The sequence below is a fragment of the Acinonyx jubatus genome, chromosome D4 (assembly GCF_027475565.1).
Source record: "Acinonyx jubatus isolate Ajub_Pintada_27869175 chromosome D4, VMU_Ajub_asm_v1.0, whole genome shotgun sequence".
Classification (NCBI taxonomy): domain Eukaryota; kingdom Metazoa; phylum Chordata; class Mammalia; order Carnivora; family Felidae; genus Acinonyx; species Acinonyx jubatus.
In genome coordinates this window covers 1,046,220-1,072,034 of record NC_069391.1, presented here as the reverse complement: position 1 = coordinate 1,072,034, position 25,815 = coordinate 1,046,220, and the positions used below count along the sequence as shown (strand labels likewise).

At 63.9% G+C, this 25,815-nt stretch overlaps 3 protein-coding genes across 6 annotated transcripts; 2 read left to right on the top strand and 1 right to left on the bottom strand.

Moving 5' to 3' along the window:
* Positions 1-1,000: 1,000 nt before the first annotated feature.
* On the bottom strand, positions 1,001-5,045 carry LCN15 (lipocalin 15). The gene is made up of 7 exons (XM_027051005.2): positions 4,804-5,045; positions 4,286-4,425; positions 4,132-4,202; positions 3,809-3,919; positions 3,028-3,129; positions 2,705-2,771; positions 1,001-1,136 (listed from the first exon to the last, which is right to left on the bottom strand). Exons 1-6 carry the CDS (start codon positions 4,903-4,905, stop codon positions 2,737-2,739), a joined length of 561 nt encoding a protein of 186 aa, XP_026906806.1. The 5' UTR covers positions 4,906-5,045; the 3' UTR covers positions 1,001-1,136; positions 2,705-2,736.
* A 7,470-nt stretch (positions 5,046-12,515) lies between these two features.
* TMEM141 (transmembrane protein 141) lies at positions 12,516-14,427 on the top strand. The gene is made up of 5 exons (XM_027051003.2): positions 12,516-12,654; positions 12,972-13,038; positions 13,200-13,283; positions 13,507-13,614; positions 13,983-14,427. Exons 1-5 carry the CDS (start codon positions 12,601-12,603, stop codon positions 13,994-13,996), a joined length of 327 nt encoding a protein of 108 aa, XP_026906804.1. The 5' UTR covers positions 12,516-12,600; the 3' UTR covers positions 13,997-14,427.
* A 1,516-nt stretch (positions 14,428-15,943) lies between these two features.
* CCDC183 (coiled-coil domain containing 183) lies at positions 15,944-25,801 on the top strand. Of its 4 annotated transcripts, XM_053204340.1 has the most exons (15): positions 15,944-16,353; positions 16,894-17,020; positions 17,441-17,562; positions 18,034-18,111; positions 18,323-18,490; positions 18,708-18,812; positions 20,701-20,823; positions 22,090-22,215; positions 22,308-22,374; positions 22,924-23,024; positions 23,624-23,784; positions 24,056-24,224; positions 24,313-24,420; positions 24,491-24,587; positions 25,335-25,801. In XM_053204340.1, exons 2-15 carry the CDS (start codon positions 16,951-16,953, stop codon positions 25,448-25,450), a joined length of 1,611 nt encoding a protein of 536 aa, XP_053060315.1. In that variant the 5' UTR covers positions 15,944-16,353; positions 16,894-16,950; the 3' UTR covers positions 25,451-25,801. The 4 variants fall into 4 exon arrangements, with proteins under 4 accessions (XP_053060315.1, XP_053060316.1, XP_026906802.1 ...); XM_053204341.1 differs by lacking the exon at positions 15,944-16,353 and having other exon boundaries at positions 16,838-17,020; positions 23,651-23,784; XM_027051001.2 differs by lacking the exon at positions 15,944-16,353 and having other exon boundaries at positions 16,839-17,020; positions 22,308-22,362.
* The last annotated feature ends 14 nt before the right edge of the window (positions 25,802-25,815 follow it).

The following is a 25,815-nucleotide window of genomic DNA, read 5'->3' as shown; positions in this document are numbered from 1 at the left end:
GGGGCGGCCCAGGGCTGGCCGGCACGCCTGAGACCGGGGGGGGGGGGGGGGGGTGGGGGGGCATCGACACAGCGGGGGCGGCGGGGCCCCGAGGAGGCTGAGGACCGGCCGATCTGAGCCCCAGGCTGCTCCCGGCCCAGACTAACAGGAGAGGCCCCCCCAGGACGTGCTTGGCCAGGCAGGAGAGGGAGGACAGGAAGCGCGGGGGACACTGTCTGTGGATAAGCAGGAGCAGGGCTAGGACGGATGTCCCTCATCTGATGTGGCTGATGGCCTCCAGCTCCAGCCCGTGAGCCATGAAGCAGGACCGCCACTACCTTCCTGCCCCACCCCCGCCCCCACCCCTTTGAAGTGTGTTCACTGGATGCAGCTCCTAGCGGGGGGGGGGGACGGCAGCGGCCAGGGCCCCAGGGAGGCCTCTCCTGCCCCCTACGTCTCACGGAGGCTCAGCATGGAGCCCAGGCCCTGGAGCCCGACCCCGGGGCCCGAACCTCAGCCTGGCTCCTTGCCAGGTAAGTCACCAAGTTCTCTGTGCCTCAGTTTCCCAAACAAGGAGGGAAACAAGCTCACCGTGTGTCCAGGGATCCACTGTGGAGCATCTGGGCCGGGCCAGCGGCGAGGGCCCCGAGGGCACCAGCCATGACCATGACCCGTCTCCAGGCCTTACTGAGGTTTGTATGACACGCCCAAGGTCAAGGTCACCCCAGCGGCAGGAGGGCGCTGTGCCTCCAGGGGTGTGTGTGCACCGCGGAGCCCCGGCTACAGGCGCCTTGAACGCGCGGGGGCCAGGCCAATGGCGTTAGACGCCGACCGCCTACGGTGCAGCCCCTCACAGGTGCCAGACGGGCTGGAGCCTCCTGTCCCCTCAAGCCAGGAGGTGCCCAGTGGCCAGTGGCTCCTGCACGCCCGCCTCCCTGCCTCAGTTTCCCCAGGAGTTCTGGGTCAAGACGGGGCTCACTGCGCCCTCCCCAGGGGCCTCTGCAAAGAGGTGAGGACACGCTAGACTGCAGAATACGTTTATTGAGCAGAAGAGGGAGGCCCAGAGATGGCGAGGAGGCAGCCACCCAAAGGCAGGGGGGCCTGGGGGGGTGGGTCCAGACAGCTCAGGACGACAAGGCCGGCTGCCCCAGCTCACCCTGCAGGGACAGGAAAGGCACCGTCACCGCGTGCACCCAGTCACTCAGCAAACACTCGGGCCCCTCTCTCGGCCCCCGTCACACGTCGCCTGCCCGGCCAGGGCAAGCCAATTCCACCGCTGCTGCCCCGGAGGCTCCAGGCCGAGTCCAGCACCTTCCCGTGGCCTGGGCACCTGCCGCACTCCCGGAGCCTCACTTGCTCGCTGTCAGGAGATAAGGGGCTGGCATGGCAAGAAAGCCCCAGAACGGCCCCTAAGCCGCAACGACACCCATATTCAGCACCGGAGTGGCCCACTTGGGGCACTTTACCTTGAAAGTCAGGGTATGGCACGCAGCAGGAAGATGGGGCTCACACGCTCCAAAGGCAGAGGCTTCCAGAAGGTGTGTGATTTGGCACAATTCCCTCCCTCCTCTCCTCCCGCCTAAAACAGCTGCACCCGTGGTAGGGGCAAAGCCGGGAGGCTGGGCAGGCGTATTGCAGAGCCACGGGGAGTTAAAACAGCCCGAACGCCCCACTGGGTGCATAGCCAGGACGGCCAGGGAGAGCGGGACGACGGGCACGCAGGCTGAGGAAGAAGCACCCCCCCCCACCCTCTCCTGCCAGGGCGGCCGCAGGGTGGCCTCCCACGCTGCAGGATTGTCACGTCTCACCTGTCATCTATCGTCTAACGTAGGTTCCCAAGTTTTGCACTACGAACTTGGTAAGGGGCGGCACGGGTTCCTGGTGACCCCTTTGGGGGAGGGTGTCCCCAAGAGTCCACCCGCGTCCATGTCCCAAGGGCTCCTGGGACCCAGCCCCGTGACGGCAGTGAACGAGAAGATGGCGGGCAGCGCCCACCTCATGAGACTCTCCCGGAGAGACTGAGATCCCAGGCCCAGCACCCCAGGGAGGGAGCCACACACTGTGGGGACACACAGCACACCGGACAGCGTCCCCCCAGATTCACGTCCACCCAGGACCTCAGAACGGGACCTTACTTGGAGTCTGGGTCTTTGCAGATGTGATCGGTTAAGGACCGAGACGAGACCGCCGTGGGTTGAGGGCGGGCCCTGCATCCCATGACGGGTGTCCTCGTAAGAAGAGGGAAATTTGAACACAGACGCAGAGAGGGAGGGCGGCCATGTGACAGCCGAGGCAGAGGTGGCAGGGACGGGTCTACAAGCCAAGGGACGCCAAGGACCTCCGGCACCACCAGACGCCGGGAGAGGCCAGGTTCTCCCCTGGAGCCTCCAGAAGGGGCCAGGCCTGCCGCCTCCTTGACTTTGGACCTGCGGCCTCAGAACTGCGGAGGGGATACATTTCTGTCCTTTGAAGCCACCGGTATGTGGTGACTTGTTATGGCAGCCGTAGGAAGTCAGAGGAAGCTTCCTGGAGGAGGTAACGTGTGAGCTGAGGCCTGAATCACAAGAGTGGACGGCCAGGCCGAACAGGGGGCAGGGGAAGTGGGGGGTGGGGTCCGCACGTGCAGAGCAGGAGGCAGGGTGAGAGGCAGACAGAGGGGTGGCCAGGAGCTGCCCGGACAGGTGCTGGAGAACAGGACAGAGGACGTACCCCATCTCCCTCCTACCTGGGAAGGGCCACGGTGGGTCTCCCAAGGAGTCAGGGAGCCTCTTTGTCCCCAGAGGAGCATGTGTCTGTGGGAAGGAAGACAGCGATGAGGCTGGGCCGGCCGGGACTGCCCACGGCCTCCTGCGGCCCCTAACCCCTGGGGGCCCCGGGCCCCCAAACAGCCCCACCCTCTGAAAGACTCTCCCTTCCCAGCTGCCTGAAACCTCTTCTGCAGTGTGTGTTGTGGGGAAAGAGGGGCTGCGGGCAGGAGGGCGAGGGCCTGACAACCTAGCGGGGAAGGGGGCTGGGGGCTGGGGACTGCGTAGACCCTGGCCCGTGTACCTGACTTGGGCAGCATGACCACCATGTCGTCAGGGAGCCCCACCGTGGGGTAGAAGTCCCGGAAGGCCTTCACAGCTTGGGGACTTGCTTCCTGGGTCCGGCCTGGGGCAGAGCAGGGCCCCTGTGAGCTCTGTGGCTCACGGAGGTGGGGGGCAGGGGAGACAGAGGTCCCTTCCTTGAGAGTTGGGAACAGGTTCGCCACCCAAGGTTGCGCAGGTTGTGCACTGCACAAAAGTGCCTGCCTGGCTGAGAGCCCAGTGGGGACTGGAAGCCACCCAGAGGGGTGTCCTTTCCTAATTTGCACAAGAGCGTCTGAGAGACTGGGATGGCCTGGCTGTTTCCCAGGGCCACATCCCCCTGGGCCCCACATCCCTCGGGCTCCCGAAACCAGCCTCCAGCCCTCACCCCAACCTCTGCACCTTGGGGAGGCCCTGGCCCGCTCTGCCAAGGCCCTCAGAAATTAAAGCGAAGCAGGATCTCAGCCCCCGCTTAACTCTCAGGCAGTGGGGCCGGGCAGGGAAGGGGGAGGGGGGTCCCCACCCACAGGGGGCCAGAGAGGTACCCGAGCTTCCGCCGGGGTGCCGGGGCCCCAGAGGCCCCTCGAGCCAACCTCGACCCATCCGAAGAGCTGTGGGGGCCCACCACCCCACCCCCGGTCCTTCTCGGCTTGGACTTGGGGGAGATGGCTGAGGGGAGGCCGGTCCCAAAGGGGCAGGGCCGGGGGGAGATGAGAAGGCGGGGCCTGGGGGGGGAGGAGAGGCGGGGGGTGGGGGGGCCTCACTGTACAGCTGCACCATGGTGCTGAGCGCCCCCTCCAGCTCCTTGTAGATGTAGACCACGGCGAAGGAGCTGTAGTCGGTGTCCACGACCCGCACATCGAGGTAGCCCAGGGCTGCAGAGGAGGTAAGCCGGCCAGCCGTGGCCAAGTGCTCGGGGCCCGGGCGCCGACCCCCACCCCCACCGGCCTCCGCGTCTGGGCCCCAGGGAGGGGCGGAGGGCGGAGGGCGAGGGCGCGGTCAGGAGATGGCGCCGGGGGGGTGGTTCGGGTCACCCCACGGAGAAGCCGCGTCAGGGGCCCCTGAAGGCGGGCGGGGCAGGACCCACCTGGGACTCTGAAGTGGCCCTGGGAGCCCACCCTCAGGTACTCGGCGTCCGCCTGGTTGCAGCCGTCAGCCCTGGGGGTGCAGGCCCGGTGTTCACTCCCGGCCGCCGGCCCGGCTCGCCCCCACCCCCCCCCACCCCGGCCCACCGCACTCACTGGGGGAACTCCATGTGGACGCTGAGGTTGCCGCCTGCCGTGGCCTTGACGACCCTGGAGGACATCAGCAGATGGCCCTTCTTGCCCAGGAAGACCTTGCAGTCGGAGACCATGGACACCACGTACCAGCGGCCTGAGAACTGTAAGGAAGCTCGGTGGCCGCCAGGCCAGACCCCCTTGCCCTGGGCCCCAGGGCCCCAAAGCCACGTGGGCACACAGGCTTGTCGGGAACCACGCGGCCAGGGGTCTCTGAGCACCTGTCTCTTGGTCCGAGCCCCTGTTCTGCCACCTACCTGGGTGGGTCACGTGGCCTCACTTCCCCCGGCTGTGAAATGGCTCAGTAATTATCCCCACGGGGTCGTTTCAGGATGAAATGGAGAGACGACCCCCAGGTTTGCAGGCCCAAGGCACAGAGCAGGCGCCCGTGGCCAGCAGCGGCAGCCGTCACCCCGTGGTGGAGCGTTGCCGTGGGCTCAGCCCCCACCCCACCTGTGGCGCAGTGCAGCGGCCTCCGTTACCTTCTTGGCATCAAAATCGGGCTGCACCAGGACCTCGGCCCAAGCCACGGACACCCAGAGCAGCACCAGGACGCGGCCCAGGAGGATGCACTTGGCCGCCATGTCTGCCCTCGGGATCGGTCGGAGCCCCAGGAGGCCAGGCTTTATAGCCCGGCCCACCAGCTGGGCTCAGAAGGCACTTGGCTCTGGAAACCCCAGTCCCCTTTGTCCATTGTCTGGCACGATCACTCAAGAGCACCCCCCCGCCCCCGCCCCCGCCCCAGGGGTCATTTCCTGGAGGGCCCCAGAGAGGTGAGCTCTCCCCTCTTCTGACCCTGATCTGTGCCCCAGGCCTGCCAGGCAGTCGCCGAGGACGAAGCAGAGACATCATCCTGGCCTCCATCCACCTCCAGCCTGGCTGGGGCTCGGGACCCCCTTGGGGTTGCTCCAGCCACAGGGTCCCACTCAAGGTCTGGGCCCCCAAAGTCCTCAGTCCCTCCTCCCCACACTGCAACGGAGTCGCCATCGGCCAGGCCTCGGGGCCTCACCTAGGAGCAGAGCCTGCCCGGGCCAGCTGTGACAGAGGGGACGTCGGAGGCCTGGGTGCCCCTCACTCTAGACCCCACCGCCCCCTACCCAGCCACCAACTGGGCCTCCAGCAGCCCGTCTGGAGGGTGGAGCTGAGCCGCCCGTCTGGGTGGATTATGGTATCACAACCACCTTATCAAGGGTTGCATAAGCCTGTAGGCGTGAGCATCGCCAAGGAGGCGCCATGGGCTGGTGGGGGCTCCCCAGTGACCTCTTGTGTGCACACACGCAGAGCACCCAGAGACACTACTTGCGATCACCCTGTGTCCTTGGGGGCACAGCGCCCCGACACCTCTGATGGGGGGCAGGGGTCCCAGGGAGGGCCGACACTACTGAGTGCTTCGGAGTGGAAGGGTCCCCCCGCTGGGGTGGGTGGAGGGTGGGAGGGGGGTGCTTCCGAGTGCAGCCAGGCCCCAGAGTCACTGGGCACAACACAGGAAAAGCCTTCCCATGAAAATATTTTCAAAACACACATCTGATAAGGGGCTTAAATCCTGAATGTATAAAGAACTCTCGAGACAGACGCAATGATAAGAAAAACAAACAATCCGAGTTAGAAAAAAAAAAAAAACAGGAAAAAGATTTGAAAAACCACTTCACCAAAGAAAACATCAGGAGGAAAGTCAGCACGTGAAAACACGCCCATCAGTCAGGGGACAGGAAGGGGGAGCCGCTCCGAGACGCGAGACGCGCTGCGCGGCCCTCAGGTGGCAGGGCCGCCTGCAAATACACCCTCCTGCGGCCGCTGGGCGGGAAAAGCCAGGCGCCACCCTGGAAAACGGTGTGGCAGATTCTCACAAAGGGAGACGGTCCTGTCCCAGGCAGTCGCGCACCTCGGCACTGACGCAAGAGAAATGAACCCGCGAACCCGCACGCGGATGTTCGGAGGGCTCTATTCACAACCACTAAAAAGCGGAGACAAGCAAATGTCTTCAGTGGGTAAGTGGACGAGTGGGGTCCCTCCGTGCCGGGAGCGAATGAAAAGCCCAAACCATCCGCTCGGGTAAAGAGCTTAGACAAATCCCAGATGCGTTTGCTGAGTGAGAGAAGCCTCTCCGGAAAGGCCACGGACCTGCCAGAATAGGTACGTCCCTGGGGACAGAAGCTGCTCTGGTGGCAAGAACAGGGGTGGTGGAGCGGCAGAGGGCAGAGGGACACACGGACACTTTTGGAGCCCGGACCCTGGTGGCCATGTGCCTGCATCTGTCAAAACCCGCAGATCTGTCCCCAGAAAGTGAGTCCTACCATACGTAAATCATACCTTGTTTAAAACACACACGCACAAGCTCCAAGATCTTCCTCAAAAACACACCCCTTGGGTTGGGGGACAGGAAGGCCAAAGGAGTGCCAAGTCCCCAAGTCCCCACGCCCCAAGTCCAGAGCTCCAAGTCCCCACGTCCCCAAGTCCCCAGGCCCCAACTCCAGAGCTCCAAGTCCCCAGGGGCCCAAGTCCCCACACCCCAAGTCCCCATGCCCCAAGTCCCCATGCTCCCAAGTCCCCAAGCCCCCAAGTCCCCAGGCCCCAAATCCCCACACCCCAAGTCCCCAAGTCCCCAAGCCCCCAAGTCCCCAGGCCGCAAGTCCCCAGGCCCCAACTCCAGAGCTCCAAGTCCCCAGGCCCCAAAGTCCCCACACCCCAAGTCCCCAAGCACAAGACCCCATGCCCCAAGTCCCCAAGCCCCCAAGTCCCCAAGCCCCCAAGTCCCCAGGCCCCAAGTCCCCAGGCTCCAACTCCAGAGCTCCAAGTCCCCATGCCCCCAAGTCCCCAGGCCTCAAATCCCCACACCCCAAGTCCCCAGGCCTCAAGTCCCCAGGCCCCAAGTCCCCAAGCCCCCAAGTCCCCAAGCCCCCAAGTCCCCAGGCCCCAAGTCCCCAAGCCCCCAAGTCCCCAAGCCCCCAAGCCCCCAAGTCCCCAGGCCCCAAGTCCCCAGGCCCCAAGTCCAGAGCTCCAAGGAAAGGGTGGGGGCAGGACAGACATGACCTCCAGCCACAGGACTGCTATGCCAGGGTGGTGCTTCAGTCCTTCCTCCAGCCAGCGAGGACCGAGGGACAGACCCCCCTGAGGAGCCTCAGCGGTGTGAGGCAGCGCCCCAACCCACAGAAGACACACCTGCCACCGGCGTGCCCCTGACCGGGGTCTTGAGTGCCATTCGGCCACCTGCCGGCCCCCCTGCTCCTCGCCCCCCGGGACGTGCTCTCCACACCGTGGCCGGAGCGAACCCTGAGGGGCACAGATCTGGCGCATCCCTGCTTACGACCCTCCCGAGTCGTCCGCCGGGGCACCTGGGATGAAACCCAGCCTCCGGCGGCATCGGCCCCCTGGCCCTGCGGCCCTTCCAGCACCCGGGGGAGCCTGCTGCTCCCAGGGCGGCTTCCGGCCTCTGTCTCCTCCAAGCAGCCCTCCTCACACCCCAGCGTGCACCCCACCCCTGGTCTGTTTCCTCCGGGCTTGAGCTTAATATTTTCCTCCGTGTTTATTTACTCTCCTCCTGCTGCACATGTTATAAACTCGGTGACAATGGGAGCTCTTGGTGGCCCGTTGGCTTCTGAGGCCCCACAGGGGGTTCTCTGTTCACAGTTGCGGATGAACAAGGGAGGAAAGTCACGTCGGCCAGCGGGGGGCGCTACACACCGTGGCCTCCGGAGACACCGCAGCACTCGCGGCCGGGGCACAGGCTGTGTGGGTGGCTTCAGCCTGCCTTGTCCGTGGCCGCAGCAGGCCCTCGAGGCCGCAGCCTCGTCCCCCGAGCCCCCCAGAGTGCACGCAGGGGGCAGCTGCCGGGCCTCCCCACTCCTGCCCGCCCAGCGCCCCGGAGGGCAGTGCTCCACAGCCACACACAGCAGGCTCTGTGCGTGGGGAGATGGGGGGGGGTGCTCCCCGCTGGCTGGACCCTGAGCTGAGGAGGGGCTCGGGCGGGGCGTCCGGCCCGCCGGGAGCGTGGTAGTCCTGGGACTGGAAACCCGCTTCAAACCGCAGGGAACGACAAACACAGAGCGGGAGACGGCGCCCAGAACAGGGAGGACCGAGGACCGACCGGCCACGTCGCTGATGAGCCTCGAGCGCGTCGTGCAGAGACACAGAGACCCGAGCCACCCCGTTCTGTGGGCCCACAGAAAGGCCATCGGTGGCTGCCGGGGCTGGGGGTCCCGAGTGACTGGTCAACGGGTCTGGGTCTCCCCCAGCTGGGGCTGCCCGACCCCCGCGCACGCTTATGGCTGAGCTGTGGGGTCGCGAAGTAAACCCCACACTGTCAGAAGTGACACATGCTGCCGGAGGCCATCCTGGCTTCCACAGACGACACAGGTTATGACACAGACAGAGCCATAGACTTAATTCCAGGAAAAAGAAAATGTACACGTGAAGCCTGCCTCCTGCCCCACCCCTACTCCAGCCGGGCACAGACAGCCCACTGGGGGCGGGCATGCACAGACAAGGCCCAAGGCACTGAAGGGTGGCCTCCCGGGAGGCAGGGGTGCATCCGGCTATGGCTTCTGCAGCCCCCTCTCCCCTCACCTGCAGAGACACCCTGGCCCCAGGGCTGGGGCAGGGTGGGGGGCTCTTTCTTGACGATGGGTGGGCACTGAGCAGGTGGCATCGCCCTCTCAGCCCCCCGGGGGAGACCAGGGACACAGAGGAGCAGGGCCCCAGCCCCAGTGCTGCGGGGGTGGGTGCCATCCAGGAAAGGCCAGTCTGCCCTCCAGGGCTGCCCCAGACAAGCTGAACCCCTATGCCCTGCCCACTCTGCCAGGGCTGGTCCAGCTCCATAGTGAAAAGATGCAGGGAAGGCGGGCTCTCCGAAACGCGGACCACACCCTGGCCTTTCCTCCGTGTGCCTCCTGGGGCCAAGTCAGACAGAGATGCCCTGCGGGTTGAGGAGGAGGCCCCACTGTGGGTAAAGGAAGGCTCTGGCCATGAAGAGGCCACCTCCTCCCCTCTCAAAGGGAAGCAGGGACTTCCAGCAGCTCCTGGTGAGAGGTAGGGAGGGGTGAGGGCGGGGGGAGCCCCTCCCCTGCAGGCTGTGTGGAGGGGTGGGCCCTGGGCCCTGCCCAACTGCAGCACAACCACCCAGGAGGCAGGAACCGGGGCTCCCCCGAGCACCCTTCACCTGCTCCTGCCCTTGTGCCAAGCTCGAGCCAGCAGCCACTGAGGACAGAATTGGTGGGCAAGGGGCCGTCTGGCTTCCTTGCCTCGGCCCCTCCCAGCGTCATGCTGTGAAGGCCAAGGGGACAGGTGTGGGGGTTGCCACCTTGTCCAGCAGCGCCTTTGCCCCCACCCTGGGGTCTGAGCCTTGCAGGGAGGAGCCCTGGGACTCGGGGGTTGGTTGGAGCCGGCACCCCCAGCGTGGCTCAGACCCAACACTTCCCTTGGTGGTTCTTGTTCTGTCCATCTCCACTCACCAGAGCTGTCCCAGACCCCACGGGCTTGGTTCTCCAGCTTCCTGACGATCCAGGAGCCCCAGGATCCTTCCAGTCACTTCTCACTGGTTTCGGTGGCTCAGGGCTGCTGACCGTCTCCCCCAGGCCCAGCCGTCAGGTTCGTGGCACTGCTCTCTTCCCCCAGACCTCTGCCCTCGGGGGAGAAGCAGTCTCCAGGTCTCCGTGCCTCCACCCTGCTGACCACAGAGGGAGCCCGAACTGTGCTGACGATGTCAAGGGCCCCCTGGCCCCCTGCCTAGTCAGACTCCACCCCAGGGAGCCCCTGCAGGAGCTGGGAGGGCGGAGGCCAGATCCTCCCTATGGTCACTGGGGGCCTCACCTACACAGTTCACCTCGACCTTCTAGAACCGGTCCTCCCCTCCACCCTTTGACCTGGGTGGGTCAGCTCTGCTGCTCCCAGCTCTAGGTTCCTGCACGGGCTCTCAGGGTCCCCTGCACCCCACCCACGTGCGCATAGTTTCTGTGTAAACACACGACCCACTTTCTCCTAACCTGTGGGTGCCCTCTGTGTCCCTCCAGGAAATGGGTCGGGGCTGGGCATCTCTGCCTGGGGCTTCAGGAGGGGCCCCTGCCCCCACCCTCACCTGGAATCCAAACCAGGCAGCTGCCTCCAATGCTCCTGTCCCTCAGGTACCTTCAGCACCCCGATCACAGGCTGCAGGCCACCGTGACCCTGCCTCAGGTTCAGTGTGCAGGGCAGTCAGGACGTGGGCTCTGCGGGCCTGGGTCGTCCCAGCCCCCACTGCTCAGCAGCCAGGCCCCCGTGCCTCCTCCTCTTGCCAAACCTGGGTGACGTGTCATGCACCTGATGGCAGGCCCGAGAGCTCGCACCCATGAGAGCATCTGTGGGGCCAGGTGGCGACCTCAACCACCAGGTTGCCTCAAGTCAGCCTCTGGCCCACTGGCAGCTGCCCCACCCGGGGTCTGGAGATCCTCCCATGTGCCGGGCCTCCAGTTTTGCTGGGGCAGCCACACTAAGTATGGGAATGAGAAGAGAAGGAGGAAGAGGAGAGAAAGAGGGAGGGAAGAGGGGAGGGGGGAGTGGAGAAGAGAGGAGGAGGAGGGGAGGGGTGGGAGGATAGAAGGAGGGAGAGAAGGAGGGGAGGGGAGGAGGGAGCAGGAGAGGGGAGGGAAGAGGGGAGGGGGAGAGAAATGGGGAAAAGGAGAGGATGAGGGGAGAGGGGGGAGGAGAGGGATGTGAGGAGGGGAGGAAGCAGAGGGGAGGAGGAAGGGGATGGTGTCCTCCAGGCCAGAAGAGGGCACAGCCAGGCAGGAGAGGGGCTGACCCCACTCGTTAGTGAGAGGCCACTGTGGGGTACCCGACCTGGAACCAGGGAGCAGCACGCACAGAGAAACGGGGTGGCCTGCTCTCTGGACCCTTGTGTCTCTCCTCCGTCTCTTCCCCTCCAGGGCCCCGGGCCAGGAGGGAGGCCCCTGTCCAGGTAAGAGGGGCTCGCGCAGACATGTCAGCACACACACACACACACACGTGCACAGGCACACGCACACACTCTAAGGACTGGGCATGTGGGAGGCAGGGGGTAGGAAGAGCAAGAGAAGCCCATCCTGGCAAAGGGCGTGTGGACGGCACAGGATGGCCTCCTCGGGGTGCCGGGGAGGGGGCGGGGGCACCAGCCTGCAGCCCACCCTCCCCTGTTGTGTGCGCAAGCGAAGGTAGTGGGTCTGGGGGTGAGGACAGGGTTACCATCCTCCGAGTCAGCCCTGCCTCTCCCGGCCCACAGAGGAGCCACGCCATACAGTGTCAATCGGGGGAAATCACGAGTTACAGGCCCCATGGGCAAAGACCTACACCACCCCTCCTACAAGAAATCCAGGCCCCTGCAACTCAGCCTGTGAAAAGTCTCCATCACCCTGAACCCTTGCTTTTCTCCATTGGGTTTGGTTCAGGACCCCTCCCATTTCCTTCTTCTCCGTAAAATAATGTTTCTCTCCTCTGTTGGACTTGTCTGTGGTTTTGCCGTTAGCTTGCATATCCCAAATTGCAATTCTGCGCTATTCCCCAATCAACCCATATCTGCTGGTAAAATAACTTTCATTCTTAAGGTCAACATGACCATTTAGTAAAGGGCCGGAGCCTCAAAGGAGGGGTCTTGCCTCACCCAGAATGCCCAGCCTTGGCCACTGGACAGGCACTGCCCCCGAGTCAGGAAAACAGCCCAGGCCTGGCCTCATCCTCAGGCCAGGCGGTAGCTTTGCTTCTCCACCGTGGCTGGGGCATACAGGTAAGCTAGACCTGCCCACATGTCACACAGGACCCAATAGTCCAGGGAATCTGTCCATTCCCAGGTCCCTGTGCCAGCTGGGACTTCAACGTTCTGACCACCGACCTAAACTGATGGTCAATCTACCCCAGAAGACCTGGCCAGGACCCAGCCTCACTCCCCTTCTACTTCAAAGGCCACCTGAGTCCCATCGCCCAGACTACCCACCATCACCCCCCACCCTTTCCCACCTTCTCACAGGACCCTAGCCACGCCCCCCCACGCCTCCCCCTTCCGACACAGGCTCCGCCCCTCCTCTCGCTCCCGCCCCCTCCGCGTGTCCTGCGCAGGCCCGCCCCTCTGTTCGGCCCCGCCCCCTCCGCCGGGTCTTGCGCGGGCCCGCCCCTCTGTTCGGCCCCGCCCTCCCCGCCGGGTCTTGCGCAGGCCCGCCCCTCTGCTCGGCCCCGCCCCCTCCGCCGGGTCCTGCGCAGGCCCGCCCCTCTGCTCGGCCCCGCCCCCTCCGCCGGGTCCTGCGCAGGCTCGCCCGCTGGCTCCCGGTGACCCGCCAGACATGGTGAACCTGGGCCTGTCCCGGGTGGACGACGCCGTGGCCGCCAAGCACCCGGTGAGAAGGCCGCCTGGAACGCGGGCCCCCGACCTCAGCAGCTGACCTGAGCGGAGCGGGTAGAGGATCCGTGGGGGGGGGGGGGGGGGGGGGGGGGAGGGGTCCTCGTCAGGGAAGAGGGACAGGGACAGAGAGGGGGGGAGCCTCCTGCTGTGGGGACCGGGGCATCCTGGGTGGACATGCAGGCAGGTGGGATGTGTCCAAGCCCTCAGGGCCTCACGAGGAGGTCTCCTTCCTTACGGCCCGAAGGAGGGACGGGAGGGACGGTAAAAGAAGCGGGAGGGGAACTGGGCCCTCAATCCCCTCCCTCATCCCAGGGACTCCGGGAGTATGCCGCGTGCCAGTCGAGCGCCTTCGTGAAGGGCATTTTCACCTTTGTCACAGGTAGGCTGGGTCCCCGTGTCCTGGGGTATGGAGAGACCTCGCCCTCCTGTCTCACCCTGACTCCCCGGCAGGTGGCGTCAGGTGCTGGGAGCCTGACAGGTGCCGGGGGCGCTCAGCACCTCGTGGACAGGCTGGCTGACGGAGACCTTGGCTCTTGGCAGGCACCGGTGCAACCTTCGGCCTGCAGATGTTCCTTCAGAGGAAGTTTCCGTACCCCTTCCAGTGGAAGGTGCTGGTGGCCGTAGGTGGGTACTCCGGGGCCTGTGCCTATGGCCTTGGAAATGCACCTGATTGCCAGAGGGGATGCTGGCTCTTCGGCAGGGGTGGGAGGCCTGCCTCCTGGGATGGGGTCCCAGTTCTCAGTGGGCGTCCTGCCGAGCCCACCACCACCATCTGCCCAGGTCCCCTTTCCCTGAGAAGTGCAGAGACCCAGGCCCACAGCCCACTGGCCCCTGCCCCTGTCCCCAGTCACAGGCTCAGTGGCCAGCTATTGGGTGACCCGAGTGGAGTCGCACAGATGCAGCAACCTCTGGCTCTTCCTGGAGACGGGGCGGCTCCCCAAAGGCCTGGGCACAGGTGAGAGGCTTCTAGAGACAGGTGGCTCCCCAAAGACCCCGGGCACAAGGGAGAGGCTGGGGGCAGTGGGAAGCAGAACCTGAGGGCCCAGTGCCAGGGGCTGAGGCAGGCAAGCCCAGGGTCCAACGTGCAGGCTGGACAGGGCCTCTCCCTGCTGGCCTGTCCCTCCTGCAAGGGCGGGAGTGGGAGGCACGCCAGACCTTCCTGAGCCCTTCGTGCAGGAGGGGTCGGGGGCCCTGAGGTGGGGGGAGTGCAGAATGAGGAGTGTGGGCACCCCAAGAAGAGTGGCCAGACGCCAAGCTGACTGATCTCAGGCCTGGTCAGCAGCTTAGGGTGCGGTTCTAGCCGGCCCCCTTTATCTCCTACAGATCGGCGCAGCTAGCAGAGCTCCAGCTGGGACGCAGAAGACCTGGGCCAAAGACTTCCGGAACACAGCCCTCAGGGCGTCTGCACCCCAAACTGGCCCTCTCCCCCCACGAAGACCCTCCCCACACCCTAAGGTGACCCAGCGGGTGTCCCCTGCACACAGGCGTGGCCAGATCTGCCAAACCTGTGCAAACTGCTTCCACGCCGGCCCAGGAGGTCAGACCAGAGGGGCTGTCCCCATGGTGGTTGGCTCCCATAGGGCAGTGAGAAACACGGTGGCCACCGAGAGCTGCAGAGGGTCAGAGAGGCTCTGGGCACTTGGCGGAAGGGCCATCTGCATGCTCTGGTGCTCTGACACTCCCTGTCTGGTCCCGGCGTCCCCCACAGTCAGAGGTGACAGCTGCTGCTGGGGGTCGCTGGACAAATAAATGCCTCGCCCTTCTCCAACCTGAGTTCTGCAGCCATCGGGAAGCACGTCAAAGCAGCAAGATGAGAGACAGATGTCACCTTCGCATCATACACGGGAGGACCTGCCAGGGCAGTTCCTAACACTGAGCCCCAGAATCAGGCCCTGCGGGCACTGGAAGGCCACCACCACGGCCTTGTCCTATGGGACCCACTTCCACACAACCAGTCCCTGAGGGGCAGAGCAGAAGGTGTTTGGCCAATCAGCGCCTGACTCCCAAGAGACGAGGGGCAGGAAGCGGCTGTGCCTGCCTGCCTGCCATTCCAAACCCACCTATCAGATTCCGTCCTTCTCTCCAGGGGAGGAGGAAGCGAGGGGTGGGGGCAGGCCAGAGCTAGCTTGCAGAAGCTCCGTCCGCTTGGCAGGCAAGTTCTGGAGTGGGTAAGATGACACACCCCACCCACCCCCCAGCAGAGGAAGAGGCAGAGATCACATAAAACCTGGGCAAGTCCACCTTCCCAGTAACCTGAGGACACACAGGCACAGGGCCACGCCGCCCCAGCCCCGGCTCAGCTCCCGTACCTCTCGGCGTAGCCAGTCGTTCGAAAGAATACTGTGCACCTACTGTGCAGCAGGGAATCTGTTAGCGGGAAGGCACAATGATGGGAAGCCCGGGATAACCACGGGGGGAGCAGGCCGGGGTTTGAGTTTTCTTTCGTGTCCAAGTGGGTGGTCCGGGACCCACAGGCCGTCAGGGGCCCGGGCTCCGTTTGGCCCGCTCCCTGCTGTGACGGCCTCTATTCCAGACCCACCTCGTGGTCCGAGACGGTGACAGCGGTGCTAGTTCCAGTCCCTGGGGAGGAGGACAGCTCCCTCCCACTTGTGCTTACACTCCATTGGCCAAAACAGAGTCCCATGATATCCCTGGTGCCAAGGCGCCTAGGGGGACAGCCTTGCTCTGGGCCACCACGTGCCCCACTAAAATTCAGAGGGTGTACATCTGCGGAAGAAGGGAGAAGCAATATTGAGGGACAGTGAGCAGCCTGGCCTCAGGCCCTGGGAGGACAGGGGGCAGAATTGGCACTGTAGGGAGCAGACCAGGCCCTTGACGGGTCCTTCCAACCCCCTGAGGTCTCAGAGGGAGGGCAGAAGCTGAGCTTGGAGTTTTAAATGGGTCTGGACTCCCCTTTTAAAAACTGGCAATGACTTGGGGCGCCTGGGTGGCTCCGTCGGTTGAGCGTCCGACTTCGGCTCGGGTCATGATCTCGCGGTTGATGGGTTTGAGCCCCACATCAGGCTCTGTGCTGACCGCTTGCTCAGAGCCTGGAGCCTCCTTCGGATTCTGCGTCTCCTTCTCTCTCTGCCCCTCCCCCGCTCACGCTGTCTCACTCTGTTTCTCAAAAATAAATAAATGTGTAAAAAAAAAGAAAAGAAAAAAAAAACTGGCAATGACCAGAAAGCCGAAAAGGTCTGTGTGAGGTCGTGGGGGACCTGCACGTGACAATATGTGAGTGAAGGCCGTGGTCATGAGCGGGGTCCCCGGATTTACATGTTGGACCCCTAACCCCCAGGACCTCAGAACATGACTGCACTTGGAGATCAGGCCTTTAAAGAAATGGTTGTGTTGAAACGAAGCGGGCCCTGATCCACTCCGGCCTGTGTCCCTGTTAGGAGAGGAGGTCACGGACACGCACGGAGGGACGGCCATGTGGGGACACAGCGAGAAGATGACCGCCTACAAGCTGAGGAGGAGCCAGCTCTGCTAACACCTGGCCTCCAGGATGTGAGACGAGCAATTGCCATTGTTTCACCCACCTGCCACTTGGCTGTGGCGGCCCCTGCAAATCCATGCGGCGCCGCTGGAGAAAGCAACCCATCCGGCGTGCCTCCCTCAGGGTCCCAGGCTGGCAGGTGTTCGGAGCGCTTAACCGCACGGGAAGCTTGGGCTGCACACGACCCCGCCTGGAGTAAGCGGCATCGAAACTGGACCCGGGAATTGCCCCAGGAACGTGGAGGTGGAGCAGGGTGGGCTCCAGGCAGCAGGTGGAGGTCAGGGCGGGGTGAGGTCGTGGGGGCTGACAGCTGAGGTCTCGGGGCTGACAGCTGAGGTCTCGTGAGCCAGGTCGCCCCGGGGTGTGGAATCTGAGCTTGGGGTGGGGTGAAGAAATGGAGATCGCATAAGGCAGAGATTAGAGGTTTTAGGAGGCTCAGCGGAGGACAGCCTTGGGGTATGGAGGGGATGGGGAGGGTACAGGGGGCTGGCGTGGGGTGCCGTGTCAAATCACCACAAATCACTTCGCTATGGAAAGTGCCTTGACCCCAGCAGTGCTCCTGAGCAGACAGCAGCTGACCCGAGCATGCAGGGGGCAACCCCAAGGCTGGCGGGGGGCACAGAGAGGGGGCAGGGTGGGCCGGGATCTCCAGGGCCCCGTGGTTGAGAATCTCGGCCCCCATCACAATGGGCTGAGATTCCGGGGACATGAACTGCCTGTGGCTCTGCTGAACAGGCCCAGGACAGGGAGGGCGGGAGCTGCACGGGGGCCTGGAGGACCCTGACAGCCACCATGAAGGCATGCAGCGAGGCAGATGTGGAGGGGCAGATCCAGGAGCTGAAGACAATCACTCGGCTCCAGGGTGAGCCCTCCACGCCCCCCCCCCCCGCCCCCCCGCAATGGACCAGCCTGCCTGGCCCCATGCAGGGCCCAGGGGCTTTCAGATCTAACACAGGGCCGGTCCAGGGCAAACAAGGGCTAGCGGCCACCCCCCCCCCCCAACAGACCTGAGAGGAGGGATCAAAAGGGTCTGCCATGCAGGGGGCTTCACGGAGATTTGTGAGCACAGTGAGCCCCAAAGCCAGAGGGGACGTTCTCTGGCCATTGGGTCTGGAAGGGATCACAGGACGTGCCCACCTCTGGCTGCCACCTCACGTCCCCCACTGCGCAGCACAGTCATCACTAAGAGCCATCCAGATAAGCACTGCTGGGCAGTGAAGCCTGTGGCCCTCGAGTGGGGGCAGGAAGGAGCATCTCCGTGCCCCTCCCCTCCCCCCACCAGAGCAATGCCGGGCACTGCAGATCCAGGCCGTAAAGGAGAAGACGGTCAAGAACAGAGCCACGCTGGCTCTCCTGCACAGCACCATCCACCGTGGGGCCCAGGACTGGGCTTTGGCCAAGAAGGTGAGCAGCCCTGCTCCCCCTCCCTGCTGACCACGGGCTGGGGATGGGCACATGCTGAAACAGGCCCACACACGAGGGGACAACAAGGACCTCCCCCTTTTCCCGCTCTTACCTCTCGGGAGCCAGGGGGCATCTTGGGGAGGGGCTCCCCAGGACCTGTCACTCCAGCAAGCCCGATGGGCAGGTTCCCCACCGCCCATCCCAGATGGCAGGGTGGGCCTGATGGGGAGCTTTTCCTGGGCTCCCCCTACAGCAGGGGCCCCTCTGGCTCTCTGGCCATGTAGGGGAGACCTGGGTCCTCTTCTCCTGACTCCCATCACTTCTGAGCTGGGATAGCCTGGATGGGCCCTCGCTGCTGGGCTAGCACAGGCTAGAGAGGCCCCGGGGAGAATGCCTGGAGGGAGGGAGGGACTGGTGGCTGGGGGTACACAGGGAGACCGGGGTCCCAGCTCAGCCACCACCGCTCTGCAGTATGACCAGCAGACCATCTCCAAGGCCTGCGGGAAGGACGTGCCCATGAGGTTGGCACACTGCCGCTGCTCCATGGAGGTAAGGTGGCAGGAGGGATCCCTCGGCCTCGCCCGGCCAGCGCACCGCCCCCCGCCCCCCACCCCGACCACCACCACTAAACCACGTTGCGGAGCCGGTGGCGGGCAGAGCGAGTTCCCAATCCCAGGGGTCCCGCCCCGCCAGCCCCGCTGTGCGCGGTCCCCGCGGCCCCTTGCGCACCCACGCGCGGGCCGTGCCCTCCCCGACCCAGGTGGCGCGGGAGAAGCTGCAAAAGTACGTCTTCGACCGCGTGAACGTGCACAACGTACTGATCCACCTGGTGCGACGGCGGGAGCAGAAGCTGGAGAGCATGAAGCTGGAGCTGGCTAGTTTGCGGAGGCAGCCCGACCACACCAAGGAGGAGCAGCGCCTGCGGCAGGTGGCGGGAGGGGCGGGGCCTCCGGTGGGAGGGGCGAAGCTCCTCCGGGAGGCGGGGCCCCGGGAGAGAGGGATGGGACTCCGTTGGACGGCGGGGCTGGGAGAAAGCCACACGGGCAAACCCTCCCTGGAAGAAAGCGCAGCCTCCCCGGTCGGCCTCCAGGTGGGCATCCACGCGGTCTGTCCCAAAGCACCGTGTGCCCTCGGGCGACCCCCAGGTCATCCGCCAGCTGGAGAACAACATTGAAAAGACCGTGATCAAGATCACCGCAAGCCAGAACATCTACCTGCTGTACGTGGACCTGCTGGATTATCTGAAGAAAGTGAGCCCCCTCGCCCCACACCTCAGCCCAGGGAGGTCATCTGGCCCGGAGGGCGGGAGTGTCAGGCCCCAGCCTGCACGCAGGGCTAGGATCTCAGTGGGGACCTCAGCCTCCGGGGCAGGGCCACCCCTGCCACCACCACCCCCTCCCGTGGGGAGGGGGCTGAAACTCTCCTCCAGGCCGGCTTGCCTCCGGGACAGAGCCCTGCTTGAGGCCCCAGCTGAGCAGGGACACCCTGCACCTGTAGGTGGAAAACATTCCATCAAGGACGTGTAATTTGCTGTTTCAAAAAGGCATATTATGGGACACATCAGAATTGTTTGGGTTTTCTTGCACGTACTTGATGGTTCGGTTTTTATCTTGCCCCATCCTTTATCGTTGCCTGGCCTCCGAGGGCAAAAGATGGGCCCTGAGCCTTCAGAAGGTCCCTCATCCCAGAGGGACTTCATAGACGGCAGGCCAGTAACCTGGAGCTTGCTGCCCAGCTCTTTTAAGCCAGCCGCCCTGCCCCCAGCAGAGGACGCCTGGAGGAGGCCCCCAGGGGCCACAAGTCCCACCGGGAGGCAAGGCCTCTTCATGGGGAGGAAGAGGACCAGAAGATGGGAGGGCTGGACGGTGGGGGCCCTGGTGCCGAGAGGAGGAGGGGCACAGGGAGAACGAGGAAGTTGTCCACACTCCCTCACCCCAAGGCTGGGGCAGGGGGAGTCCTGGAGGGCAGCGCAGCGAGCCAGGTGACAGGTGGAGACGTGGTGGGATGGGCAGACACCGGCACTCTTCCTGGCTGGGGTCGCAGCCCCCCAGGCTCTGCCCAAACTGCACAGGCAGGTGTCACGGTCCTCCTGCCTGTCCCTCTTGCCTCAGCCCCGTTGCTAGACTCAGCCGAGGCCCTGCACACCTCGCCTTCCTGGGCCCACCACCCCACTCCGGCTGTTACCTGGGGTCCAGACCTCCTTCGTGTGACCAATTATGTCCCCCGGGAGGCATGTTCTTTTCAGAACATACGCAGTTTTTAAAAATAACTCCTGGGGTCATCTGTATTTTTTTTAAAAACTAGGGAAATTCTACAGTATGTAGTTATTAACAACAAACGACTAAGGGTCAAGATATATTAGATACTGGGGCACCTGGGTGGCTCAGTCGGTTGAGCGTCCGACTTTAGCTCAGGTCATGATCTCACAGCTCATGAGTTTGAGCCCCGCGTCAGGCTCTGTGCTGACAGCTCAGAGCCTGGAGCCTGGAGCCTGCTTCAGATTCTGTGCCTCCCTCTCTCTCTGCCCCAACCCACTCACATTCTGTCTCTGTCTCCATCAAAAATAAACATTAAAAAAAATTTTTTTAAAGATATATTAGATATATACGAGCCTGGCTCTGAGCTTAATACTTCATTACATATGGATTCTGACAGCAGCCTTGTGAAAGAACCAATTATCCATAGGTGGGCACACTCAGAAGTGAAGTGGCTCTCCCAAGTCCCCCTAGCCCGCTGGTCAGGGCAGCCTTGGCCTTGAGCCCTAGTCTCTGACCCCACGTCCGCGTTTCGAGCCCCTCTGCTATGCTTCAGACAGCAGCCACTCCCCAGTCGCAGGCTCCCCCGGGGTGGGGCACAGTCACCACTCACCCGGTGCCACACCTCCATCACAGCCTCCTTGGAAGTATGTCTGAGTGTCCTGGGCAGTGGGAAGGCCCACCAGGGAAATGCCGTCTGCCCTCCTGAAACGGTGCTTTCCCTGCTCTGTGCCTGGTGGGGGCTGGGGCCCCAGGCCGGACCCTCCAGTGTCCTCAGGGCCCACACTGTCTGGGGTAAGGAGTGAGGGGCAGCATCTGCTTGGCCTGGAGCCCCGGGGCCATCGGTTTCTGTGCCCACCTGCTCCCGCCCCTTTCGATGCAGGAGCTGGCCAGCTACCCCACAGGGCTGGACAAGCTGCAGAATCTCGTGGGTGACTACTGCTCAGAACTGTCAGACATGACCGTCATGTCCCAGGATGCCATGATGATTACAGATGAGGTCAAGGTGAGCTCAAGTCCCAGGCCTGGGGATCCCGCAGGTCCCTGTCTCTGACCCATCTAGCCCAGGGTCTGCAGGGACACTCACAGCCTGCGCTGCCCACCATCACTGGAGGGACCCAGCAGCCACCTCACTGGCCTGCTCTGCTCACACACTAGGCCCCTGGACAGAAAGAGTCGCCCCTGGGCATGGAAGCCAAGAGGTAGACACAGGAGGGAGAGAGTTAGCCCGGTGCAGGCAGAGGCCATCCATTCACCAGGTCTGCACCAAGGCCTCCTCGAAGCCCTTGTAAGTCAGGCATGCATCCTCCTCCTGATGGAACCATCAGCGGTCCATGAAGAAATGTCACACAACCACTGGGCCGTGCTGCAGAGACGAGTGCGTGATGTGGGGCCACTGGGGGGCCCTTAGCTGCTAAGGGAGGCAGTGCTCAAGTAGGGCTCTGCATATAACCGAGCGGTCCCAACCCTAGAGGACGAAGGACAACCAAGGTCCTGGGGCATAACGGGGCCAAAGGAGGCACGGCTGGCTGGAACAGAGCAGGTGCAGAGGAAGGGAGCCTTTGAACCAGTGGAGGCAGTGGGGCGGGGGGGGGGGGGTTAGGTGCTGGCCCCCCACCCAACCTGGAGCTCTGGGAGGAGAAATTTGCGTTTCAAAAACGGCCATGCTCTGGCTGCAGAGGCTAAGGGTGAGCAGAGTCCAGATCCTGGTTGCATGGAACAGACCAGCGGTAGAGCTGGGTGCCTGGTCATCACTGGGGCCCCAAAGCCTCTAAAGGTCACCCGATGACGTGTGGGGCCAAGTCAGATGTGGACGGGGGTGGGGAGGGCAGCGTGCAGGACGCAAGGGCAGGTGTGGAGGGATGATAGATTTAGCCGCCAAAGCAGGACACTCGGGAAGAGACGGGGCCTGGGGGAAGATGCTGACTTCCTTTTTAGACTGGGGCATCACTCCAGTGAGTTGTCAGTGGAGCCGGCTGAGGCAGCGGGGGGCCCAGGCTACAGAGAGAAACGGGGTCCCTGAGCCGAGGCTGCAGTTGCAGAAGGCAGCACCCCCAGGGGCCAGGTGGGAGAGGCGTCCAGAGAGGAGAACGGAGGGCCGGAAGGACTACGAAAGCCGCAGGCCTGGGCACGTTAGAACGAAGGGGACAGCCGAGAGCTTCCAACACTAGTCCCAAACCTAGAAGATCGGGACTGAAACCGCCGCCGGCCGGACTTAGCACCACGGAAGCCGTGGTGAGACGCACCCCTGCCCCACCGCCTGCGTCCCCAGATGAACATGAGGCAAGCGGAGGCGACTTTCATCGAGGAACGCAGGGCACGGGAGAACCGGCTCAACCAGCAGAAGAAGCTGATCGACAAGATCCACACGAAGGAGACCACCGAGAAGTTCCGCAGGGTGAGTCCCTGCAGGACCCTGGGACCGCACGGCGGCGGGAAGCCCCGCCCCCGCAGAAGACGTCACTCATCCCTTCCTCCCCCTCCTCCCAGGGCCGGCGGGACTTGGACTTCCCCTCCAGTCTCATGGGTGCAGAAACTGTGAAAGGTAACCTGAAAGGTAACCGCTCAGCTCTCTGCCCGCCCCCAGCCAGGGTCCCAAAAGGCCGGCAGGGACTCAGGTCTCTGCGAGGGCTGCCGGGGCGAGGGAGACGGACGGGCCCCTGCCTGTCCCCACTAACCCGCAGAGGCTGAGTGCCAGCAGCCACAGCCCACTCTGCAAGGCACTGCTCCCAACCTTGGGCTTGCTGCTGAGTGTGCTCGAGCCCCCAGTTTTCTCAGCTGTGAAATGCACTTAACGGTGCAGTCCCCTGGCTCCCCAAGGCTCGACCACCCAGTGATTCCTCAGAAGGGTTGTGTCAAGCCCCCCGGGCCCCCGTGCTGCCTCTGAGAAGTGCCCGGAAGCACCCGTGCCAGGCACCCGCCGGATGGAGCTGCCCTGGGGCGTCCCTGAAGGGCCAGCTGAGGGGGCGGGGGGAGCAGGGCAAAATGCAGGGAACTCCGACAGCCACCCGCTCAGCTGGGCACGCAAGGAGATGTCTGATGGCCTCGGGCAAAGCTCCCGTGACCCTCCTGCATGCTGGCCACCCTTCCCCTCTGCTCTGCCCAGTGAGGAAAAGAGAGACCTCCCAGGCTGATATCCAATACCAGACAGACGTGACTGCTTTGGTGGAGAAAGTGAAGATGGCCGTGCAATGCTCCCACCTCTGGGTACTGCCCCCTGGCACTCCTGGGGTGTGGGTGGAAGGCAGGGGCCCCCCCCCCAGCCCAAAGCCTGCCGCGGGTACCTCTTGAATGAACGTGGGCACAGAGCCGTGGCTTCACGGCTGAGAGTGGAGAGCACGCCGGGACAGGGTTGGCACATCCGAGCCACACTCCAAGGGCCACACAGGACCCGCTGGGACTGGAGGGAGGATCCAAATGCCGAGACCTTCACCTACGATCCTGTCCCTTCCTAAACTGCCAGGACCACAACGAGAGGCTGACACTGCCTGGCCCTTCCGTTTAATCCGATCTGGCTTTATTAGTAGTAAGCTTAGCTCCCATCCACGGCCCTGACTTTGGACGAGTGGCTCAGAGCCCCCAGCAGTCTCTCAGGGGTGATCTCCTTGCCTCTGCCTTGGGGTGTCTGCCCTCTCTGCTCGTGCTGTGAGCGACACGCGGGGCCTCACATAAAGCGCTTCACCCAGTGCCTGGCCGCGGTCAGCATCGTTCCTGACCGCTGGGGGGGACCCCGGAAGAAACCAGTTCTGGGGGGGGCCCATGCCTGCCTGGCCCACACCTGCTTCTCTCCCCACGGGCCCGGCCAGGACATCGCCGGCCGCTTCCTGGCTCAGAGGACCACGGAAGAGAACCTCGGGCTGCAGGTGGAGGGCTGCGAGCGGCGGCGGGTGCAGCTGGAGGCCCTGATGAAGAAGCTGGAAGCGGAGGAGACCGCGCTCAAGTTCCGCCAGACGCCCAGCTCGGCCAGGTACCCCAGGAGGCCCCTGCCTTCCCCCGGGGCCACCCAGTGGGGCCCTTGTGAACAGCCCATGTGGGCGGGGCCCGGCTCAGAGCCCAGTGTGTCGGCTGCCAACGGGCCTGTGGGTAGCCTGGCAGGTGGGCCGCGAAGGCCCAGCCGGGCGATGCCACGTGCCCACAGCTGAGCTCTTGAGCCCCCGAGTTTAGCACGACACCCGACGCAGGTCTGTGGCCGCCTGCCCTCGACTCTGTGCCACCTCGCTCTCCACCGTCCTCAACAGCTTTAAGTCTGTCGAGAAGAAAATGAAGGACATGCTGAGAGAGGAGGAAGAAAGGCTCCAGCTGGCCTACTCCAACATGACCAAGAGCCAGAAGCTGCTGCTGACCATCCAGATGGGCATTGACAACCTCTACGCCCGGCTGATCGGCATTGCACTGCCCACAGCCCAGGTACCAGCTACAGTGGGGTGGAGCCGTCTGCATGGAGGGTCCCTGGGAGAAGCCAGGGTAGAGATGAGACCCTTCTCCGGGCCTACAGAAAGAAGTGCTCTCCAACACCCTCGACGTGTCCAGCAAGCTGGCATACTGTGAGGGAAAGCTCCTGTACCTGGCTGACAGACTGCAGGCGCTGTCCAGGACCGAGGAGGTAGCCCGAGGCTGGGGGTGCCTATTCGTCCCATGTACCCTTGGAGCTGACAGTGCCCTGTGCCCTGCAGGTCAACGCAAAGGTGAGGGATACCCTGGAGTCCTCAACTCTGAAGGAGAAGCAGAACCAGAGGATCAGCTTTGAAGACCTGGAGGACGATGTGATAGGTACAGGCTCGGGGCTGGGGGCCAGGCCTCCCGGCATTGGGGAGGGGGCGTGTGGCAGATGGTTCTTTCTGGCCAGGACAGCCTAGAGGCACAGGGGGGCTATGAGGACAGACAGGTGTGTCTCTTGTACCCATGGGATTTTAATTCACGGAAGGGACTTAGTGAGGACATGGAGAGGCTGCTGTTGTCAAAAGGAGAATTTACTAACTTTCCTGACACATGGGAGCATCACTGCCCGCCAGGCGGCGGAGAGGAGCAGGGGGAAGGCCGAGGCCAGAGCCTTTATGGGGGTTTCTGTGGGAAAGGCAGGGGAGGGCAGGGTAAACAGCTTCGGATGGGCTTTTGGAATAATTCCAGTGGGCTTGCCGTGTAGGGGCCGTCCCCAGTTGTCTGGTGCCTGGGCCTGGGTTGATTCAGGAGGAGGATTATTGACCTGGTGTGAGAGTGTGACATAGAAAGGGGGCTGGGGCGTGTGGGCTCTGGATCGCTCGGTTTGCAGGAAAGACGCTCCCAGCGGGCGAGGCATCTGCTGTCTCTAAGGATTGGCTAGCCCTGCGAGGGGACAGCCTCTCCCCGGGTCTGTAAGACCCCACACGCCAGGGCATCAGGAAGATAGAAAATAAGAAAAAATTGCTAATAGCTGGCCGGGTGATGGATGCAGGCCAACAAAGCCCGCACTGTAAGCGAGTTCGCTGGAGCAGAGGGGCTGCAGAGTGCAGCTGCCCTCCTCCTGGACCTCCTTTCTAGAAACCTTCCAGTTCGCAGACGTGGACCACAGCTACGTCCCCTCGCGGGCCGAGATCAAGAGGCAGGCCCGGCGGCTGATCGAGGGGAGGCTCAAGGTGGCCAAGAAAAAGAAGTAACCCGGAGGAGGAGCCCCTGCCCCGCCCCGCAGCCCCCGCCCCCCAGCCGGCGCTTTGTTACACAAATAAACATTTTTCCAGGACTGCCGGGGGGGGGACCGCGGGAGAGGAGTCTCGGAAATGAACCCTGCGGGGACGCAGACGTGGGGGGATCACGTTGGGAAGTCTGCGGAAACGTGTGGTGCTGGGTGAGGGGCCAGGGTTAGGGGGTGAACGGCGGTGGGGGGAGGGGTCCGGCGAGGAAGCGGACAGGTGTCGAGCGCCTTCTGCGAGCCCGGGGACCGCCCCGAAGGCCGGCCGGCCGGCTGACGTGGCTCCGCGCGCACCTCCGGCCCACTGCCCCGCGCATGCGCACACCCCCATCC

What these genes read in the sequence shown, in the direction of transcription:
- LCN15 (XM_027051005.2), bottom strand. Translation starts at nt 4,905, where the DNA reads ATGGCGGCCAAGTGCATCCTCCTGGGCCGCGTCCTGGTGCTGCTCTGG. An exon ending in GGGCCACTTCAGAGTCCCAG is followed by an intron (nt 3,920 to 4,131) that starts GTGGGTCCTGCC and finishes CCTCCTCTGCAG; the next exon opens with CCCTGGGCTACCTCGATGTG. An exon ending in GGTCATGCTGCCCAAGTCAG is followed by an intron (nt 2,772 to 3,027) that starts GTACACGGGCCA and finishes TCCTTCCCACAG; the next exon opens with ACACATGCTCCTCTGGGGAC.
- TMEM141 (XM_027051003.2), top strand. Translation starts at nt 12,601, where the DNA reads ATGGTGAACCTGGGCCTGTCCCGGGTGGACGACGCCGTGGCCGCCAAG. An exon ending in CCGTGGCCGCCAAGCACCCG is followed by an intron (nt 12,655 to 12,971) that starts GTGAGAAGGCCG and finishes CCCTCATCCCAG; the next exon opens with GGACTCCGGGAGTATGCCGC. An exon ending in CATTTTCACCTTTGTCACAG is followed by an intron (nt 13,039 to 13,199) that starts GTAGGCTGGGTC and finishes GGCTCTTGGCAG; the next exon opens with GCACCGGTGCAACCTTCGGC.
- CCDC183 (XM_053204340.1), top strand. Translation starts at nt 16,951, where the DNA reads ATGAAGGCATGCAGCGAGGCAGATGTGGAGGGGCAGATCCAGGAGCTG. An exon ending in TGCTGGATTATCTGAAGAAA is followed by an intron (nt 18,813 to 20,700) that starts GTGAGCCCCCTC and finishes CTTTCGATGCAG; the next exon opens with GAGCTGGCCAGCTACCCCAC. An exon ending in CCACCGAGAAGTTCCGCAGG is followed by an intron (nt 22,216 to 22,307) that starts GTGAGTCCCTGC and finishes CCCTCCTCCCAG; the next exon opens with GGCCGGCGGGACTTGGACTT.